General features: G+C 36.0%; 2 protein-coding genes across 2 annotated transcripts; one reads left to right on the top strand and one right to left on the bottom strand.

Annotated features, from left to right (window-relative positions):
* Nucleotides 1-1,437: 1,437 nt before the first annotated feature.
* On the bottom strand, nt 1,438-10,334 carry LOC121408701 (cytochrome P450 2D20-like). Its single transcript, XM_041600304.1, has 6 exons — nt 10,050-10,334; nt 6,272-6,446; nt 5,551-5,638; nt 4,382-4,790; nt 3,515-3,977; nt 1,438-3,165 (listed from the first exon to the last, which is right to left on the bottom strand). Exons 1-6 carry the CDS (start codon nt 10,251-10,253, stop codon nt 2,984-2,986), a joined length of 1,521 nt encoding a protein of 506 aa, XP_041456238.1. The 5' UTR covers nt 10,254-10,334; the 3' UTR covers nt 1,438-2,983.
* A 7,520-nt stretch (nt 10,335-17,854) lies between these two features.
* Nucleotides 17,855-19,393, top strand: LOC121429711 (dopamine receptor 1-like; the record flags this gene model as incomplete). Its single annotated transcript, XM_041626884.1, has 1 exon — nt 17,855-19,393. A coding segment is annotated over one exon (1,404 nt), but the record flags the coding sequence as incomplete, so codon positions are not given.
* Between the last annotated feature and the right edge of the window lie 3,412 nt (nt 19,394-22,805).

The following is a 22,805-nucleotide window of genomic DNA, read 5'->3' as shown; positions in this document are numbered from 1 at the left end:
AAGGTCACACTCTTTAGGCAGGTGTCCAGATATAGATCCAATTATATTTTGATATCAGACCCAACACCATCTGTATTATGGATAGGAGGACAAAGCCTGGGGACAAAGCTCAATTTTATTGAAACGGACGACGTACCTCATCAGCAAATTTCACTCGTGGCCAAATGTTCCATTACCGTCTGGGATGAAACAAAATTTCTTTTCAATTTCAACGGGAATGTGACCAATTTATTACTATTTACTGCCTTGGTAACACAAGCAATACCCTTTCCAATTTTGGCAAAACTTGCAATTGCTTTTTTAGCATTCGCTATCAGCACAAAGCAGCGAAATCATTTACAGAATCGCAGAGACGCAATTGCCTGCATAGTACAAAAACGATAAAAATGATGATGATGCTAATGACAATAATGTTAATGATGATAAGCACAATGATACATAGAGCGCTCTTACAAAGCACACAGGTTGACTGACTAATAAAGCAGAACCCTCCCTTTATTTGCCAAAAAAAGCTGCCCCCCCAAAAAAAATCCTTGTGGTTTACAGCGTCCCTTTTGTTCATCCCTGTTGAAAGTGATGATGAACTCCTCCTCATCTACTTCTGGCTACCTTGTTGTTCCAAAAGTTTCAAAAACTTGGGGGAGAGATCATTTACTTATACATGCCCCACTTTGAAAAATAGCCTTCCTGAAAACATCAAATATGAACCTCTGTCGAGACTTTACAAATCTTCTCAAAACTCATTTATCTAACTCATAGCTGTCTATGCGCGTTGAACACTCTTCAGAGTGTGTTATAGGCATATAAGTCACATTATTTTTAGTACTGTCCTGTATTGATTTTAAATTGTAATGAACCATAATTGAATTGAATTTTCTCAAAAAAGTTTGGTGAATTAAAACAATGTGACATAGCTAAAATTGAATAATTGGAATACATTCATTTAGTGCTTAGTTTCGAATTTTTACATTCTTCCCACGCATGGAAGGCAGCAAGAACTTTCATTCAGGAATCATGCATCTTTATCTGTTTTCGCGCTCATTATTATATCAGAAGCTAAAGCCTCTTTTACACCTTCAAGCATGCAACACGGATCATCACGGATCTCAGTCCGTGTTAATCTGGGGTGCCAAACTGATATTTTTCTAGTATTGCCGGGGTTGAGATTGGGTGGTCCTTTACAGGACCAACACTTGCCGAAGAAAGATACATGGTGTACCGTAAAACCTACTACACTATTCTTCTTCGCAAAGTTCAGAAGTTACAGAATACACAGCAAGAACCGTGGTGTTAACCGGTGTACATAGAGGACCACACCAGTTATTTTACACCGGTGTTAAATTGGTGGTGTTAGTTTTACACCTATAGGTGTTATTACAACACCTTTTGTTGCTACATTTACACTCTTTGGTGTTATGTTTAATCTCTAGGGTGTAATTTTAACACCTCAGGGTGTGGTCCTCTATTAACACCAATTGGTGTCAGTTATACGGATTTAACTGTGTATTTACACGGAAGTGTGCGTAAAGTACGGTTTCTTCAAGGATAGACAAAGTAGCACTAGGAATCTGATTGATCAGCTACCGGGAGTCAACACGGAATACACGGATGTTACTAGGCCCTTACACGGACCTTCACGGAGGCTTACGGTCTCTACTGGGATATCTCTATAGAGCATTGGGCAAAATTTAAAGTGTATGTCCTTTTTGCGACGTCTTAGGCGTACTCATATATGGTCACATGAATACGGACTATTGTTCATATTTGCAAACAATGTAAAATTTTAGACCACCGGATAAATCCGGTATAAATCAACAAGGACATCCTACAGGGATCCTCCCGGATGCATTTGGTAGCTACACGAATGTACAAGGTGGCTACACGGATGGACACGGGGTGATTATTCGTCCGTGTACTCCGGGATGCCGGTACACCAAGGATGCCGCCGGATGAGTAGCCGTTGTGTGCACGATAATCCCGGACTGTAATTTGATGACCCCGGGATTGACAATCCGAAATGTAATGATCTGTGTTGCCTCCGTGAAGGTGTAAAAGGGGCTCAATTTGGCATATGTATTGGCGTCGGTATTTTGACATAAATCTTTCAGAAATAACAGTGGCGTAATGACCAAATTTTTTTAGGGGGTTATAGATATGGCGAATCGAACGAAACTAATAAAAAACTGCGAGCGAGCGAGCGTATTTCGAAATTTGAAAATTTGTTATGAACAATTTATTTTGTGATAGATAATAAGTAATATTCACAAAACAATTTATTCTACATTCTCTCTTTACTTTGTTTTATTTTTTGGTCGTTATTTTATTTTATTCATTTTTTTGGGGGGAGGGGCAAGCCGCCCGATCTACACGCCACTATAAAATAACATCATGATAATTATCTCACCCCTTTTCTCTTTCCCTTTTTCTCCCTTTTTTTCTTTTCTTGGTCGTAGAACTTTCGAGGCGGGGCATGACCCCAACCCCTCCCCCATTTTTATGCAAGTATATTATACGATATATGCATGGGGGCTGCGAGACCACCTCTATACAGACTTGGATAAAGTATTAGATAACATAATAATAATAATTATACATCTCATCAATATAGCGCCTTTCTTTTCATTAGATACTAAGCACATTAGAGATAGGAATAATAACAGAAACAGAAATAGAGTGTAAAAGTAAAAGTTATGAACATTAAACATGTTAAATGAACAGGGAATTAGGCCTTCTGTTTATAAATGAAGGAAAGGCTTAAATTGTAACATATCGCGCCTACAATCCAAAGTAATGATTTTATACATGAAAACGATAAAAAAAAGTTTGAGCTGACGACCTCTCCACCCCAGGACTCGTCCAGATTGGACCTTGGTGTTTGGAAGTTCTCTTCCCCAAAGCTAACATAGAGGGTACACGATTTTCACTCTCTGATCAGCGCCATTTCACTCATCTGCCCTCTTCACGAAGGCGACTACCCCAGGACCTATTCAACAACATCAACGGCGTGAATTTTGTAAGGAGCTGGATGGGTCGTGAAACCATGAGTACATGGTAGGTCTTTCGGAGTTCCTTCTGCAAGACTGATGGTAAACCTCTTCAGGATGTAAGTGACGAAAAGAAAGATCTCCATCCGCGCAAGTTGCTCTCCCGGGCAAACTCTTCGACCTACATTAAGAGAAAAGAAAGGTTCAAACAGGGAATTGTTCGTGAGAATCCCCTGGTTAAAAGAGGGTCGGGATAGTGCTTTCAGCATACGACATACGAACTTATGAACATACAAACGTACTGAGATGACATGAGCAAATTGAACATCGACAATCAACCATAACCAGATAGCGGGTTAAGAAGATATAACAATAACGAACGTTGAGTATTTTGTTCTAGACTTTGCGATTGTGATGGTACTTATTATTGTATGTTATTGTTGTATGGAAACCCGAGTGTTAAAACATTAAAATCTGCATATTATCGTATGAGATAGTTTTATGACCAACTTTATTTTTGATCGGCCTACCTATTCCAAAGAAAATCGGTTCTTTCTTGATATCAAACTCCCCAGTCTCTGTCAAGAATCGGTCTGGCCGGAACTCCTCAGGCTTTTCCCAAAGATCAGAACTTCTTGCAAGGTGAAATAAATTAATAGAAACCACGCTTCCCTTTGTGACGTCATACTCGCCAATCTTACAAGCCTTTGAGGCCACGTGGGGAACAAGAATATCAAAGATAGATCGAAAACGGCGACATTCTGTGATGGCTGACATTGTGAAGTGCATTCGGAGACGATCAGAGAATCTTGGAAAATTGTCCTTGCCGATGACCTCGAAAATCTCTTGACGAACTCGGCGTTGGACCTCAGGGTAACAGGCTAAGGTATGCAAGATATATAGGATATTCAAGATAGTTGGGTCAACGCCACCTACAAGCACATCAAAACAGCTCTCGAGCAGGTTGGCGTCATTGAACGATCGTTGGTCATTCTGAACAATTAACAAGATCAAATGGGTTAATTATAATCAGCATGTTATCAAGGTTTAGGCCTACAGTGTAACTTTGATATCACTATTAATTTGTTTTAAATTTTACCATTCTTCCTCTACAGTATAATTGTGTGTCATAACCGACCTGTTACTATCATGAAGGAGACCAAACTGTTTGCCGAATTGCCTTTGTAGATAATGTAAATAAGTTCTGCAGCAGTTTCTCCATCAGATATAGAACACTATGATTTCAGAAAGTGCATCAGTCCCTGTCTAAAGAAAGCTATCGAAACTGGTTTCAACCATCCCAATCAATCAAATTCCCATGGCCATGTTAAAAGTTGGTACAAGTGTATAATTCAGGGTTCAATTTATTTTAGTGTGGATACAGTAAAACAATCTACCTTCGACTTTCTTCTTGCAATTTCTTGGAGATACAAGTGCATGAAACCAGTAGCCTCCTGATTCGGATCGAAGTTTGTTCTGTGTTCTGCAATCTGTTTCTTGAGGAAGGTCAGGGTGTCGTTCCATGTTTCTGTTAATTCTCGACCCGTTTTAGAAGGGATAGCATTAACTATAGGAAGCAGTGTCAATAATCCTCCTGGACCAAATAAATCAAATAGACGAGTGGAAAGCCTCATGAATAGAAGGAAATTTGGGTCTCCATGGTCATAGTTCACTCCAGTAACGATTCTTAAGATCACATTGGTTAGCGCTGCCTGGATCATGTATTTTGGATCAAAGCTTTTCCCGTCTGTTCTCTCCATTTCCTGCAAGACGTGTTGTACCTGGTTCTCAACGAGTTCTTCAAACCTATGAAAATATAGTAACCCGGAAAAAATATTGATCACTTGAAAAATGTTATTCAATCACTAATTTTTTTTACATCAACCAGATAGAGTTTATCATGACATTAATGTCATTTTATTATGCCGATAATTGTCACCTACAGATGATAAACAGACAAGTAAATATTTTCAGATATGCTAAGTAAAGATAGATGGTAGATGTTTGGATTAAAATAATTTACACTGGCACAGTCGAGATTCGAGAACAAATAAAAAGTAATATGCAGGTGGAAATTAATTACGAATATAGGCCAAGTACATATTGAAAAATAAAACAAGCATGACATTATAAACTTCGTCAAACTTTGATGTAAATGAGAAAATAAGAAGTGTCGGTTATTTTTCCAAAAATAAGTGTTTTGGCCTAAAATCAGAATTCAATCGAGAGAGCCAATGAGGTCGCCCACTCACCATTTTCTCTTGTATCTCTTTTGTATTGGATATTCAATATTTCACTTTATGTTCACAAATTCACAATAATGAATACTCCTAAGTTTTCAATTTACAATAATGAATACTCTTAAACATGTTAAACTTTTAATATAGGGAATCAAATAGAATTCACATGAATAGAGTAAATTATATATATCAAGTTAAACTTCCTATTTCACATCAAATTTTGATGAAATCTTAATTGCTTTCTTGATTTTTTTTACTTTCATTCAGATTATCATTTTTTGTTTGAGTGGACTTGACCTTTTAGAAAGAGGAAAAATTATGAATACCTGATCCCTCCAACGTCGGCTTTGTTAAAGAAAGACGTGAAGAAGCGACGCTGTTCCTGCCATACTTCATCGCTACTAAACCCTATGCCTAGAGGAGTAATGACATTATAATAATTATGTGCCGTTTACTTCTATAATCCTTAAGCAAACATGAAACTCTGGTTAAGATCATATGTCTTTCATGAATGAATCGCAGTATATTCTTCTTCTCCGTCTTTGTCATCTTCTGCTTTTCCTTATTATTTTCTTTTTCATCCTCTTCTCCTCCTTCTTTGTTCTTCGTTTCCTTCTTCGTCTTACTATCTCGTAACTATATACTGTTATTTGTTGGCTCTTTTTAAATCTAACACCACTGTCAATTCTTAAAAATTGTGTAAAATATAATGCAAATCCAATCTCAAAATTGTAAGATTTCAAGAAGAAAATTGAGAAGTACAAAAAATGTTACACTTTATTTAAAACCCATGTAATCTTAACCAAACTTTGCATAGATGTAGAGGAAGGTATTTCTAAGAGGTGCAAACATAAAAAATGTTTGTGTGCTTTTTTTCAAACTATCAGCACTTTTATTAAAGCAAATTTGCTTGAAAAGCACCAAAAACGAGCCAAATGATTTGTATATATGTTAGGAAATATTTCAAACCACCATGACCACTCTACCATTTATTCAAATTCGGGGTCATATGCGAGAAGTTGGATCACCTGACTGGCGTATACTTACCAACATTGTGCGTTCCATAAAGAGCCTTCAACGTCTGAACCGGCAATTTTCCCGTCACGTGCTTGTTTGACATGATATCTCGTGATAACCGGATATCACTAACCATGTAGATCCGGATGTTCAAAAGTTTAAAGGAAAACACAGCACCATATTTCTTGGTCCAATCACTAATCACCTGAAAAAAAGAAGAGATTATGCATAAAAACACTTCTATTGATATAAATGAGATGAAAGAAAATACTATAGTCCGTTTAAACGAGCTGTTAAGGGACCTTGCGTTATAGGATGCGAGATATACATGTATAGAAAACGTTAAATAGCAGGATTCAATTGATCAAAACCAATAAACCAATCGATTCCCCTTCCACGCATACATGCGGTAACAATTCTTCTGTCTTTTCAAGGCATTATTTAAAACAAAATGCAGAGAAAGATAATTAGGGTGCATTCTAGACTGATTTATTTTTTAGTACCTACCTTTTTAATCAGTAGTAAATCACTATAATGTTTCGTTGTTTATTCTATTATTTCTTGTAATTTGTTAATTTACCCTCCATAATTTTTTCCTTTAATTTTCAATAGTCTTAAGTTTGTATTATTATTTCATTAATTCTATGCAACTCTTCATCTTACATGTATTTATTTTTTGTCTATGTATCCAGCGCTTATAATGCATTTTAAGCGCTTTATAAATGTTGTTTATTATTATTTATTAGTAGAAGGCCTATTCATCCATTGTTTTCGGGAATTTTGCCGTCCTGCAAACAGGTGGTATTCGCTTCGCAATGTAAAGAGGTTCGAGAACACAGTAAATGCCTTGAAAATGTCGGTCAATTGACAAAGAATAGCGGGAGGGGGCTGACAAAAAAATGTAGATATGTTGTACGTCCAGTTTCAAGGACGAAATTTCGGGAGGGGGGTCGACAAAATATATTTTTTTCGCCAAAGGCTTCTTGGTTGTTCTTTGTTATGAGAGTCATTTGGCAGTACATTTTCTTTGATGTTAAATCCGTCGCGCGTCGTGTAGCAAAACTCTCTAACAGCTGTGCAAAAAGGGTGGTTTTTCTGTGTGTTTTGAATTTCCCCCAATACCAAGCTCAGACGATTGGCCGGATGTATAAATGTCATAAGTCATGGTAGCATCGTTAAGTTCTATTTTGAAGGAAAATGTGATTGAAAATAATTCAAAGAGGTAATTCGGGCTGAAATTAATTGTTTCTAAACAATTAGAGTAAAATTCATTGAGCAAAATGCTGAAAATTCCATCAAAACCTGATAACAAATAACGAAGTTATTGAATTTCAAGTTAGCAATATTTGAAAAAAAAAACCAGTTAAGTGCACATCGTCATATTAATTCATTAGGTGGGCTGATGATGTCATGTCCCCACTTTCCTTTTTCGTATGTTATTACATGAAATCATAATTCATATTTCCATACATGTCTTTGTTATGTCTCCATTGTAATAAAGTAAGTTTTTATGAATATCAAATTAATAGATTAATTGTCGATCCATTTTTTGATTAATTCTTGGAGGAAAAATTTTCAATTAACATGATTTCATGCAATAAACTACAAAAGAACAAGGGTGCATGAAATCGTCAGTTTGCTCAATGAATATTCATAAAGACAGGCATACGATTATTGTTTTACCGAAATAATGCAAATCAAAATGTCGTAACGAGTGAAATGGACACGCTACGATACCATCGTCATTCCAAATCTCATTTTTATTCTTCTCCTTTAATATTGAACATAATTTTTTTTACTACGAAAACAGCTCGAATAACTGGTTTATCACCGACTATTTATCGTAGTTCAGTCACACGCATCTATACCTAGACCGATTATATACTTACCTTCGTTTGTTGTTTAGATAGCATGGGAGCTGAACTTCAGCTACGATGAGACTTTAGTTGAAGTCAATATCATTAAAAATTAAATGTTTTGTAAACATTCGCTCATGTGGCAAAAGGTCAAAATCGATAGCATGAAGAAAATACACATCATTGGGCATTTTGTCGAAGTATCTTTGAATGGTTATTTACTGTTCAGTATCAAAAGTAACACGTGTGGGTAATCATTCTAATAACCCTGGAAAATTGTTGATGTTCTGTTTTATATAAAAGAACCATTTTATTTGATGAACCACCCTCATCTCAAAATCATGGCTGGTCGTTGTACTTTGCTCATGATCGATCGTTATAAGGACGAATGTATATACGACATATAGATATGCGATGTATGGATATACTGAGACGTATCGATTTACATGTATATCTTGTGGGTATAAGACGAATGGATGCAGGACGAATAAAGTATCGAATTGATATACGATATACTTTTTAGTACAAAAAATTAGGATGAATTGCTCTAGGATGCATGGTTATAGGACGTATATGGATATAGGACGTATTGATATAGGACGTATAGACATATATGTCATATATCAATACGTCCTATAGGATGTTTGGATATAGGACGAATTTATATAAGACATTTAGATATAAAAAGTATTCATATAGGACGCATAGATAGTATTGATAAAGGGCGTATGTATATAAGATGTATTGGTGTATGAAGCATGGTTCATTGGACGTATGAATATAGGACCTATGGATATAGGACGTATGGGTATATGACGTATTTGATATAGGACGAATGGACATAAAACGTATTGATATATGACGTTTGTTTATAGAATGTATGGATAAAGCCAAGGACGTATGGATAGGATTTATTGATATAGGACCTACGGATAGTCCTATAGGACATGTGGATATAGCTTAGTATGGATATAGGACGTATGTATAGGATTTATTGATATAGGACCTACGGATAGTCCTATAGGACATGTGGATATACTTTAGTGTGGACGTATACTATGACGAATGGATAATAATGAATTGATATAGGACGAATTGGTATAGGGTGTATGGATAAAGGATGAACAGATAGGGTCTATTGTGATATGATATATGGATATAGGACAACTTGATTTATAGTAGGTAGGATGAATGGGTAGTGGATGGGGAACGAAAATGTCAGAATTATGGTATTTCACGCCCCTTTATGTCTCATGGTTGCATTTCGCCTTACGTCGTACGATACTTGATGTGTTTTGTATTGACGAAGCGTGATTCAGATCAAATCTTGTTCACCACTTGATCCGACCGGTTTCAACTTCTTTATTTTTGTTGACTGCCAAGTTTGAATGCTCATAGGAAAGCAGACACTCTTCTTAACTAAGATATGATATCCAAATAGTGCTCTGAAATGGTTACGAACCCAGGTTTAATGACTATGATAACTCTCTTTATCCGTCTGAATTTTATATTATTATTAGTAATCATTATTGATTACAATCCGAATTGATTATTAATAGGGGCTTTACGCAATCATGCCTCCTTGAAAGTTTTTTAAAACTAAATAAACCAAAACAGGTAAAACAAAGTTGGAAGAGGAAATAACCTGGAATCTGCCGAGTTTTCGCACTGTAACAACGTCCTAATATACAATGCAAAAACTGCGGTGTTGATTTAAGACCAGCCCGGAATCTGTATATGTCCACACCAGAGAAGTGTTTATATAACACCAGTTTCCTTTTGGTCTAACACCAGAGATGTGTTTATAACACACCAATTGGTATTAAAACAGCATCGGTTTGATTCCAAACTGCTTTTTTTTCAATACTTCTCTGGTGTAAACATATATAAAGTCCGGGCTGGTGTTAAATCAACACCTGAGTTTTTGAAGTGTAGCCGAATATCATTAATACCTCATATTGTTGTTTCTTGGTGAAAATCAGATCCAAGATACTCCCAAGAAAAGGTAACCCGACTGGTCCTGGTGGGTAGCGAACATGTTGACGACTGCTGATCAAATGATAGATGAAGCAACACAGTATAAACGCAGATAATGCAGTGAAAACTGCACTATTAAGTAAATGTTCTGCCATGTCTGAAAACAATTCCTCAGCCATGTTTACAATGCGAAACAGTCAAGTTTAATGTTGCAACTCTGGTATTATATAGGGGTATAAGACGATTGGCCCGATGCCAAAGCCCTGTATATATATTTTTCTCCCTTTGCTTCCTCCTTGCAGCCTTGACGATTTAATGTTACAAAACATTTACATAGGGATTCATTTTGTTTTCAAGAGTCAAATAACAATAATTCTTTTTACCTCTAATAAACAGTTTTTGATTGATTTCGATAAAACCTCAAATATGAAACGAATTCCGTGATCAATCTCTTATTGCTATGATTTAGATTTTGAAGGTTTCATTTTTTACATAATGATTATAAACTACAAACTGTGCAACATTGATCGTCAAATAAATAAGATCAAATTTTTGGGTTGTCTATTTTATATCAATTTTTTAATATATTTTTTATCGTACTTATTTTTTCAAACCAATGAGCAAGAAATGTTTTTTTTTTAAATTATAAAACTAAATACTAAATCATAAACATAAAAAAATATCTTTCCATTTAACTTTATATACAACTTGTTTAACATATAAAATACCAGCTTCTTTCCATTCCTGAAATTTAAAGGTTGTCCATTTATTGTAATATTACTATTATTTCACGATATATATTTCAACATTCTGCTCATCTAAATAACGTAAATGAGTCTATGTACGTGGAAAATCCGCATACATTCGTAATTCCGAAGGTTCTTATTTCCGAAGGTTCGTTAATCCGAAAACGAAATGATGTTCGTGATTCCGAAGGTTCGTTAGTCCGAAAACGAAATGATTAACGAACCTTATTTCGTTTTCGGACTAACGAACCTTCGGAATAACGCCACAAATGTTGGGATTAACGAACCCTTTTAAGTTTTCGGATGAACGAACATCGAGGTATAGGCAATTTACGTGTTTCAGAATTACGAACCTTCGGAATTACGAGGTGTAACCGGAAATTCATTATAAAACATTGCTAAGCCCCCTTTTCGACAAGGTTTTAATATGTGTTTTGGATTACAAATTTATTCGAAAACAATAGGGGATTTCTCCTATGTAACTTAACCAAATCGAGAAAAGTGTTTTCCAGACTGTATCATAATTAGTAAAAAAGGAATTTATCCAAGGTAATATAAGTGATTTTGATTTCGAATATAGATCGATCGGTTATACCAAGACCACCTTCAACTATCGGTCTGACACAAATATTACGTTTAACTTTCTCACGCTTTGAATTCCATAAAAAAGCAATTATTATCTTATGTAAACCCTTGCATATATAACATACCTTGTAACATACCTTGTTGCGGGCGTAAAGTTTTACCTATAAAAACTTGTTTGCCCCTCTCCTTCCAATTTCTTGATTTCATAAAGTCAGTATATAGTGGAACCAAACCGGAACTAGTTGTATGACAATGTGTGGTTTCAGCAGGTTAAGTTTTTAATGAAAGCATGGGCATGTAAAAAATTGGTTTGGGTTAAACTTATCCTTATTCGGCTTCCAAGATTTCTGCAAGTTTGATTTGAAAGATTTTATGGAAGTGCTCTTCACTACTTGGCTTGGCAAGTTATTTCACTCAGATACTACTCGATGTGAGAAAGAATTTTGTCTTTTTCGAGTATTTGCTCTAGGTTTCTCGATCTTACATAAATGTCCTCTAGTTCTGGAGTCTTTATTGAATTTGAAGAATTTAGAAGTCTCTAGATCGTCAGTCCCTTGAGTTATTCTAAACACTTGGATAAGATCTGCTCTGTGACGTCGGTAAGATAATGAAGGTAACTTCGATTGGGCAAATCTTTCCGGGTAACTCTTGTCCTGTAAACTCGGAACTGCTTTTGTAGCTCTTGGAATCTCGTCCGGCCCTGGAGACTTAGTTTTGTCCAGCATCAATAATCTTTCCAGAACCATATCTCTTGTAATGACAATATCATTAAGAATATAGTCAAAGGGTCTCTCAGGAAATGAAGGAAGATTACTGGTATCTTCTTGCGTAAATATTGATGCAAAAAAGTCATTTAACACCTCAGCTTTATCGAAGTCATCATCTACAGTTGTGCCGTCTGGCCGAGTCAACTCTCCAAGACAGGATTTGGATTTTGTCTTATTTTGTACATATTGCCAAAAGCTTTTTGGATTTGTTTTGACCTCAGATGCCAGTTTATTTTCAAAGTTCTTTTTAGCCTGCTTGATAATACTTGTAGCTTTATTTCTGGCTTTGTTGTAATCCAATCTATTAGAGATAGTTCTATTTTTCTGATAGCGATTCCATGCTTTGTGTTTCTCATGAACTGCCTCACTTGCTTTCCTATCCAACCATGCAGACCTTCTACGTGATGGTTTGATCTTAGGAACGAATAAATCTGTCACTTCTCTCAAAGCCTGTACTATCAGAGTTAGATGGTACTGCAAAACTGTTGTTTTCCTTTACAAAACTCCTCATCTCCTCATAATTGCCACGAAAGTATGCATAACGAGGACCTGGTTTAACTCTAACTGGGTACATCTCGATTTCGAAAGAAAGTACAAGATGGTCACTTTTTCCAAGTGGAGAACTCAAAATCCAGTATTCAATTATCTCTTCATGATTTGTAATTAACAAGTCCAACAAATTAGACCGCTGACCATTTCTCTGTCTTGTAGGTTCAGATACCAATTGTGTCAGAAATAAATCATCAAGCAGTTCCAAAAACTGATCAGAAAAGTTTCCGCGACTTGTTGTTGAATTTCCTTCCCAGTCTATGTTTGGCAAATTAAAGTCACCAACAATAATGACATGAGTATGGTTGTATCGAGAGACAATTTCTTGAAGTTGGTTGAGAAGACTTTGATTATTTTCATCAGAACTATTTGGGCTTCTGTAAATGCATCCGATTAAAATCTTATCCCTAGCAGTTTCCAGAAGGCACCACACACTTTCTTCAAATTCACATGAGATTGGCAAAAGTTCTTGTACTTGTAAGTGTTCGTGAACATAAATTGCTAATCCCCTCTTGCGTTTGCTTGGTAAAAAAAGTCGGTAGCCCGGCAAATTAAATTCAAATAATTCGATGTCCGTTAGTGAGTTTTGGGGAAAAATCTCAGATAATGCAATATTATCAGGTTTCTCTAATTCATTTCGTATTTCCAATTCTTCCCGTTTATTAAGAAGTGAGTCAACATTACTATACATGCATCTAAGGTGTTCTGGTGCTACATTTACATATAGTCTGGTATTGGAATAACCGTACCAACATAAACGATTTGAGGCACAATTAAACATTTTATAATAATTATTTTACCATAACACGTAAGCTGTCTCGTTTTATATAAATGTTTTTAATATGTTATTGACCTTTTCGATTTTCCCTTCCCAATTTAGCTTTCGTATATGCTCTTCATGTTTTCCAAAAATATTTCTAAATACTTAACAGGATCTTCTGTAAAATCAAACTCGCTTCTTTCTAAGTTAAATTTCCCTATTTTTAACTTCTAACATTTTCTAACATTGCCGATCCACCTTTAATTAAATCGACATTGATCAATTGAAATAATTGATGATAAATTTTCTGTAAACGCTCGTTAAAACCCGAGCTGCAATTTTGTAATCGATATTAAATAAAGTTATTGGTAGCCAAATGCCCAGAGATCCCCTGTTACCATTTTTGTACAATAGACTGACTGTCCTTGTATATAAAAGAGAATCCTCCCTTATACCCCTCATTAAAACTATTATAACTAGATCTTTAATTTTATCCCCAAAATATCAAAGCCCTATACATACGCCTATATTAATCTGTTATTCACAAAACGATATTACACATTACGTATATTGTCAAAGTGTGTTTGAATGAAATTATTATGTTTGCTTGTTTCAGAAGCTATGGTCTCTATATATTTGTATATTTGTTAGAGCCTACAATATTTATTCCATATATGATGAAGGTATTTCTTGGGGGAAAGTATTAAAGTTGGCCATTATGCAGGAATGAATTTCTACTGCTCTATGCGCTTAGCGCATTAGCTCTCATTAAAAAAAAAGAAATAAGACGCGAAGAATGCAACTTATCTTAAAGCTCACTTCACATGATCATAAATATAAGGATTACAGTATCCTGACTTGATACCCCCTCGAATGAAGAAAAGAGAAGTGCGAATCAGTGGGGGGGAGAAAGGATCAGATTAGTGTCCACTAGTTTGATCCCGAAAACAACATTTCTGTAATAGGCCTAGTACAAGAGATCGCATCGAACAAGCAAAATAGCTTGAGGAACTGTAAATATTTAACATCTGTATAAAAATCTCAATATCTATGAGAAAATGATTTTAACCCCCCACCCTTCCTTCGTTCAATTCCGCCCGACAAGCTTTGCATTATAAAAAATAATATAGCTCGGGTGAAATTAGCACGAAATGCGGGTGATTACTAATGGTGTGTAACAGCGATAGATCTATTCACAGTAACAATTCACTGAAAAAACCTGAGATGTGTGTGTAAAGAGGTAAGCAGTGTCATTCATACGAATATATGAGAGGAGTTTGTTCTGGAGAGAAGACACTATCACCTGATCACTATGATAACAAAAAAATGGAGGAGGGGGGATGCATGCGCCGTGATGTGGGGATTGCCAAGCGCTAGCTGAAGGGTAGAAAAGACAATTGCCTTTTTATGCATTAGGTCCAATAAATTAGTACCCCCAGGTACTTGATGATGAATTCATTCATACAGGAGAACTGTCCGCTCGAACAACACGAATCACAATCAGGGTGTCACAGGCTTGCATGAGTTTCTGTACCAGAAAATGACTTATGGTTAGAGACCCTTTGGGCTAACACTGAAACAAATCACCCTAACGCCTTCGATTCATAGAAAATATCAATCAATTTAGCAGAGGTAGCCATCTGAGGGGTAATATGGGTTAAAGATTCATATTAGAACAAGCATTTTCTTCCCCCATTTTGGACTTATTTAATCTCTTTTCATAATATATGTATATTATTTTCAACGAATTTGAAATGTACATCTTTCTAAATTTTTTGATGTTCATGCTAAAAATCTGTGCATTTATAAACTTTCACATTTCTTTTCTCTCTTTTATCAAACATTAACAGTCATTTTTTGTTTACCATTCAATATTTGTGTTTGTTTTGAAGGAAACAAAAACGAAAATCTTCAATGATTGGGTTGACTTTTTATATGAACATTTGTGTAATGAATAAACACGTAAGACAAAAATAAGTTTTGTTAGGGTTCAATATAAACATCCATCTCTCCAAGTACATGATCTAGCAAATTGGTCAACGCTATACAGTGCGTCCCAGAATAAACGAAACCGAGATTTAGCGATCATTTATCATAACTTAATCATAAATATAATAGACAAATGACCTACCAATCTAAAGCTTAGAATCTCCTCTTTCATCTGATATTACCTAGGTTATTTCTTATTCACGCATGAGTGAGTAAAAACAATTTGAAGAAAGGATACCAAAACCTCATTTGGCGGGGAGTATCTGGGTTTCAAAAAGAAAACCACATTTCCGAAAAGTTCAATATCTGCTCTTTAATTTGGTACCTCAATTACAGAAAATGGTCAAGAAATAAAAAAGTTCTGGTCATTTGAAATAAGGCTTGTATTTCCATAATTTCATGAGATAAACGTGTTTTCACCGGTTTCCCACAGAAATTTTCGCATGGTGAACAAAAGATTTAATGCATGGCTGATCGTCAACAAAACGGAGTGTCAAGTGAGTTTGAACGCTAGCCTGGAGAACCTCTTCATTTTATGAAATTATTGAAATTCAAGCCTTATTTCAAAGGACCAGAACTTTGTTATTTCTTGACCATTTTCTGTCATTTAGGTATCAAATTAAAGAGGAGATATTGAATTTTTCAGAAATGTGGTTTTCTTTTTGAAACCCAGATACCCCCCGCCAAATGAGTTTTTGATATACTTTCTTCAAATTGTATTTGCTCACTCATGCGTGAATGAGAAACAATGTAAGTAATATCAGATGAAAGAGGAGATTCTAAGCTTTAAATTGGTAGGTCATTTGTCTATTTTATTTATGATTAAGTAATGATAAATGATCGCTAAATCTCGGTTTCGTTTATTCTGGGACGCACTGTATACTGTAGGTAGCCTGCAAAGAACTGGTGGATTCAGCGCCGTGGTGGCTCATCATGAATGGTTTTCACGATTTAATTTCCTTGTCCAACATTATAACCGTTAGAAAGACAATGCGCCTATCCAATGTTAATTTGACAATAGGGAATGGATAATTTTGAGATGGCAACTTCTCCTTTGTAAATATGAGAGTGGTTAAACTCGGCAAATGACATTCGACATAGATGCAACTAAAAAAAATCACTTTCATTATATGAAACGTTTACTCTATTCTGACAGGTGAAACTAATAAGCATGCAAACAGAAGATATAATGCGCCACGTAACATTCTGCGAACAAACCAATTTTAATCAAACCCTTCCAGCTGACATTGATCAAAGTCATTGATTTGATTTGTGGTATCTAAATATAATTTTCAATCAAATTCTATTCTCGACATTACTACATGGTTTCTCTTTACATGCTTTAGGGAGTCATCAATTAATTACCACTTACATTCCAGTGTATTCCCCAAACATGCATACGAGCAGTCGGGTTTAATAACTTGCACGGTCATTAATGTTATCAAAGAAGATGCTTGCTTTATGTGAGTCGTGTGTATAATGTTTTTTATTGTTTTAAAGGAATAATAAGAAATATGCCTCATTTTCTCCATTAACATGATCAGAGTGGCATTAGTACCAAGAGTTTTATTTTACATTCCCAAACTTCTCGCGATTGAATGATTCTACACAATTTATGATTTATTAAAGAAAATCATATGCAATCTTCATGCAATTAAAATTATGGTGAATAATGATTGTTTGTATTTGAGTTCAATCGGGTGTATCTCGTAACTAAGACAAGATATACATATTTATTTGTTTGGATGTCATCGAAAACGTCCATCTACATTTTTCAATTTAGTATTTCTATTATCTACGACAAATCTCCTGTAATGAAATAAGTAATAATTTTATATATTACATTAAATATTTATATAAAAGCTAATGTATTTTTTTTATATCGATACGTGTAGGCTGTACATTTGTTCTGTCAAGATACGTAATCATATTCTTTTGTCTCAATATCATACCTAATTGGATATACGTGGTATTTTTGCATACTATGAGACTGAATTTGTGCCAAGATGAAGTATTTGCATAATACTTCCAGGATTCACCTTCTATCTACCTTTCAAAAACCTCTCCAACATTGAGTTATCGGATATCCTAGCCAATCAAGTGAATGGTGGGCGGGTTCCTCAGTCCATTATGTAGTCGGCATCACTACCACCATTCTTCGTTTCAAGTTCATTACGAGCATCCCTTATAACAGTGCTGGTGAAAGCCTTCGCATACGGGCTGGCTGATGATAGCACTCGAAACGCACACACTATGTGATCGGCGTGGGTGCATCAAAGGTGATACCTCGATATCGTCTGCAGGAGAAATAGTTGGCGGGAATTATATTCTATACTTACCGTATCAGGTATATATATTTCGATATGCTCTTTGATTGGTGACTTTATGACCCTACTACTCGGATCATATTCGCAATTGATGTAGTCCAGAAGGTGATATATGGGATAAAACTAAGCAAGTGGTATACTTTTCACAGTGAGGTTGATTATGACTGGTATGGAGGGAAGTTGAAGGTCGCACAACGCTCTTCTCTGTATATTATTTGCTTCAGACTGATATTTAAGGAAATTATATTTCATTATGATGATTTAAACCATAAGAATATTTCTGAAACTATTTCTGTGTTTGCTAACAAAACATTGTTTTTGATAATGGATGTGACCGCACCATCACAGCTTGAAGTGAATTCGGATGAGGAAAGTGCTACTAGTAGATACATAGTGGTGATCATCGATGTCGTACTCATGGTCATCATCGTCGCATCCATTGCCGGGAATCTATTAGTATGTTTATCTGTTGGATTGGATCCTGTATTACGTAAACCAAGTAATGTATTTGTAGCGTCATTAGCAGTAGCTGATCTGTTGGTTGCCGTTCTAGTCATGCCTTTCTCCCTCTCCACCAACTTTGTCCATAAGGGTATCTTCACTCCTATCTTTTGCAAGGCATGGATATCTTTCGACGTCACATTTTGTTCGACATCTGTGATCCACCTTTGTATGATTAGTGTTGATAGATACTTTCATATCAAGGAACCGTTCAAATACAAGCGATGGATGACCAACAAACGCGCTCTGTTGATCAGTATCATGGTCTGGATCATCAAATCCCTCTCTGCATTCCTACCAATATTCTTAGGTCTCTTCCACGGTGAAGAATCGGTTGAGGATGCCTCGAATGCTACAGATGCGTACGGTGACGGATTGGAGAGTGCTGGGGGATGGCATCTCTCGGGATCCATCTTCTGTGATAATGCTTTCAATCAAACGTACATCATTATCACAACACTCGTTGATTTCTTCATCCCAAGTTCGATTCTTCTCTTCGTTTACGCGAGGATATATCATCTTATTCAAACGCGCAACAAGAACCTGCGTCAGGGTTTTTTAGCAGAAGGTAAATCGGGTGATGAGAACAACGCAAAATCAACCGATTTTCGGGTCAACAATCAGCATCGTTCTCACCACAAAGCCGCCCTCATGCTCGGTACCATCATTGGTCTTTTCTTGATCTGCTGGACACCATTCTTCCTCAACCTTTTTACATGCTCATTTCGACAGTGTGTCTCTTTTTCCTCGAAGACAGATGAAGTATTAACATGGTTAGGCTATATTAATTCAAGTATGAACCCTTGCGTCTATTCTATTTCGAATCCTGAGTTTCGACAGTCGTTCAAAGATATTATCCATCATAAACCAAGGTCGTGGGTGATCTCAAGCGCTCGACGTATATCATTACAATACAGGAGCAATGAAAGAACCACTGAGCATGCCGAGGCCCGTTGTTGACATAAGAAAAGATCCCATCTCTATAACTATATGTATTCTCATGGAACTATATTGTAAGTCCGGGGGGGGGGCACTTACAGTGACGAGTGGATACCACGTGCGACCCCCAAAACACGTAAAAAGGATGTCTTTTTCACGATAGGGCACGTTACGTACGTAACGTTATAAGGGTGTCAAAAACACAAAAATTATGAAAAAAGGGTATCTATTTCGCTAGGGAAGTTACGTGCTCAGGGTCAAATTTGCAGGGATGATAAAACAAAACTAAATTGCTTTACAAAGGATGTCCTTTTTACCCCAACACTACTTGTTTAGAGTCATATTCGCGCGAGGTGTGGAAGGTGGGGTCGTACTATAAACCATATGAAAACCGACGACCGAAGGACTCGTGACATAACAACAAAATATTCCTGTATTTGTTTAGGGGTTCATTTCAGGGAACATTTGCCAAGAGTATTGTTTTGTTCCTAATACTTGTTAAGGGTAGGGTTTCACACGCCAATACTTGTTAAGGGGTGCATTTTCAGAATGTGGTAATTACGTGTTTAGGGTGCTTTTCGAGACCCCATGGTCGCTCATGGTATCCACTCGTCAACGGAAGTGGCCCCCGATATTGTAAGAAAGCAGTATTTCGTTGACACAGAGTTGGCTTGCAGTTAGTTTCAGTTATACCATGGACCTGTGAGAGTAGTAGGTCCATGGATATACATTCCTTTGAAAAAAAAAAATCCCAAGAGAATTCATTGACCAGACCTCAGGAATAAGGAATGTCTAGTTTGGGCATTGTAGCATCTACATGTATTTGTTGAATGATAACTTTGATTTCTAATAATATTTTGTGAATACATTTGCTATCGAGATACGTACCGGGATACAAGAAGAATACATATACTTATTTCATTCTCAGCTATAAGTCAAGATATCATGGCTAATTTATATTGGTTCCTTTGACCAACTTTAGTCGTCAAATAAGTTCTTCATCTGTTTGATGTTTATAAGTTACAAAATATGTTATTCTGGATCGGTTTTGTTACTCTGTATTCAAAGGTGTGGCGATGATCGCTCCAAATTCTGCGTAAGATGTGTTTTTATTATTTTTTAAAATAAGAACTGCGAGATCTTGAAAAAAAATAATAGTCTCTTGCCCGGGTCCAACCGACCTTCTGCTCATTGTTTTCGTGACCTTGTTCTTGAACTCGGTAAAGTATGTGTTATGAAGCTTCTTCCCGACATTAGAAAGGGTTGAAAGAGGGGCGGAGATTTATCATGGTCTTAAATTAATTCCTCCCCGAAAATATGAAAATGGGGGTGGTTTAGGAAAATGTATACTTATTTATTTCAATTCAATTATTTTATTTAATTTCCATTCAAGTACTTAGTTATCAAACCCAACATTACCTTCTCGATAAATGCCAATTTTTAATGGTTTGTACAGATATGGGTAAAAATTGAAACGTATTCAAAATGGCGCTAAATGGTGTCTTTACGACCACTATCCAATTTTGGTAATGAAAATTTATACATGGAACGTGAATTAATAGTGCTGTACTCCTTTGGTTCGATTGGTGTTTGTGGTGAAAGTAGAAATAAAGATATTCAAAATTATTTATCAGTTTTATAAGTATTTTTCATTGATATCAAACGCTTATGAATGTTGATATTCGCCCCATACTCTTTTACACATTTTTGTTTTCGTGCAAAATTTGAAGAAAATGACGTTGTATGGATTTCACACTTGTCTGTATTTTCAAAACGAAATAAATTCTTATCATTAATCAGGAAACAGGTATAACCAGCCAGGGCCGTAGCCAGAAGCATTTTCTTGGGGGGGGGGGTGTACCAGCTAGATTTGCCAACTAAATTTGGCGTGACAGCGAAAAAGTGAGCACAGGGGGGTCTGATGGGGGATGTGCCCCCCCCCTACAATAACCACATGTAAAAAGATTTTGAATTTTTAGAATTGAAATTTTGAGTCACTCGGTGAGCACGCAAATTGCGTTCAATGGCCACGTATAGGCTTATTGACCTAGAGACATTTTAAGGACTGTGCCATTAAGCGGATATGTAACGTATCTCACTGATCAAATGATGCGAGCGCGAAGCGCGAGCTGAAAATTTTTGATATTCAGACCTAAAAAGGGACATAATAAGCAATTCTTACAAAATGAAAATATCTGTCTCGCTAAACAAACAATGCGAGCGCGAAGTGCGAGATGAAATTTTTGTATTTATTGACCCAAACATAGAAAGTTTAAGGACTACGGTATTTTTAGAAATCAAATAAAAGAATACGCATCTCACCATATTCATCTAATTTGAGTGCCGAGCGCTTGCTGATTTTGTTAGAAAACATGAAACACTTCTTGTAGTAATTGTAATCATGATTAAAATACGCATCTGACTAATCAAATATTGCGAGCGTGAAGCGCGAGCTGAAAATTTAGGAAATTCAGACCTGAAGAGGAGCATTTTAAGTCTTATTTGTAGGAATTTACGAAGACCTTATCTATCTCAATAACAAAATGATGCGAGCACGTAGTGCGAGCTGAAAATTTTGTATATATTGACCCTAAACTAGGACATTTTAAGGACTATTTCTTTTTTTTTTATCCATTGAGAGTATACATATCTCACCATAGTCATCTAATGCGAGTGCTAAGCGATTGCTGATTTTGTTGGAATCACATCCAAACACATGAAGAGCTTTTTGTAGTCATAGTATCCAAATAATATCCAAGTCCTTTGAAAGTGCATAGAGACATTATTCATAATTGTGATATGCGCTATACAAGAACTGTTAATTATTATTATTATCATCATCATTATTAGTAATCATGGCTATCATATGCATCTCACTAGCGCAAAGTGCGAGCTAAAGATATAAGAAATTCAGATCTGAAGAGGGGTATTCTTAGGCTTGTTTGCAGGAATCTACTAAGACTATACGTATTTCACTAATCAAATGATGCGAGCGCTAAGCGCGAGCTGAATTTTTTTAAAATTTTGATTAGAAAAAGAGACATTTTTAAGGACTGACATTAGGAATTCATGAAGAGCAGACATATTTCATCAATCCACCGATTCAAACGCCCTGTCATGAGAAACTTGTAAGCATAACCTAGAACATTTTTGTGTTTTTTGCCAACTGCAAACTTGTCTACAAGTTGTAGACTTTTCTTCATGAACTTGCCAACTGCAGAGTTAACAGTTTTGTGTTCTGTTCTTTTCAGATCTGAAACGAGACAGTACTTGTATATCACTTTGCTGACTGGTAGAGCGTTCTGCCACTTTAATATTGCCAACTATAATTTGGCTTTGATTATTCAACTTAAACCTTGGAAATTCATCCCACCCCATATTTCTTTACCTAGCCTTGCCTCTAATTTTACAAAACTAATGTGTTTGTTAATTCGTCAATAATTGTGGTATAATTTTCAAACTCACAAGCTTGTCTAAAAATTGGGGGAGGACCGGGGGCTATCTTTGTGTGTTATTATAGCTCCATCTCGTTTTGTCCTTTGTATTTTGCTGACTAGTATGGCTCTAA

The sequence above is a fragment of the Lytechinus variegatus genome, chromosome 1 (genome assembly GCF_018143015.1).
Source record: "Lytechinus variegatus isolate NC3 chromosome 1, Lvar_3.0, whole genome shotgun sequence".
In the NCBI taxonomy this organism is placed as follows: domain Eukaryota; kingdom Metazoa; phylum Echinodermata; class Echinoidea; order Temnopleuroida; family Toxopneustidae; genus Lytechinus; species Lytechinus variegatus.
Note: the sequence above shows the minus strand (reverse complement) of the source record. Positions and strands in the feature narration are given on the sequence as shown.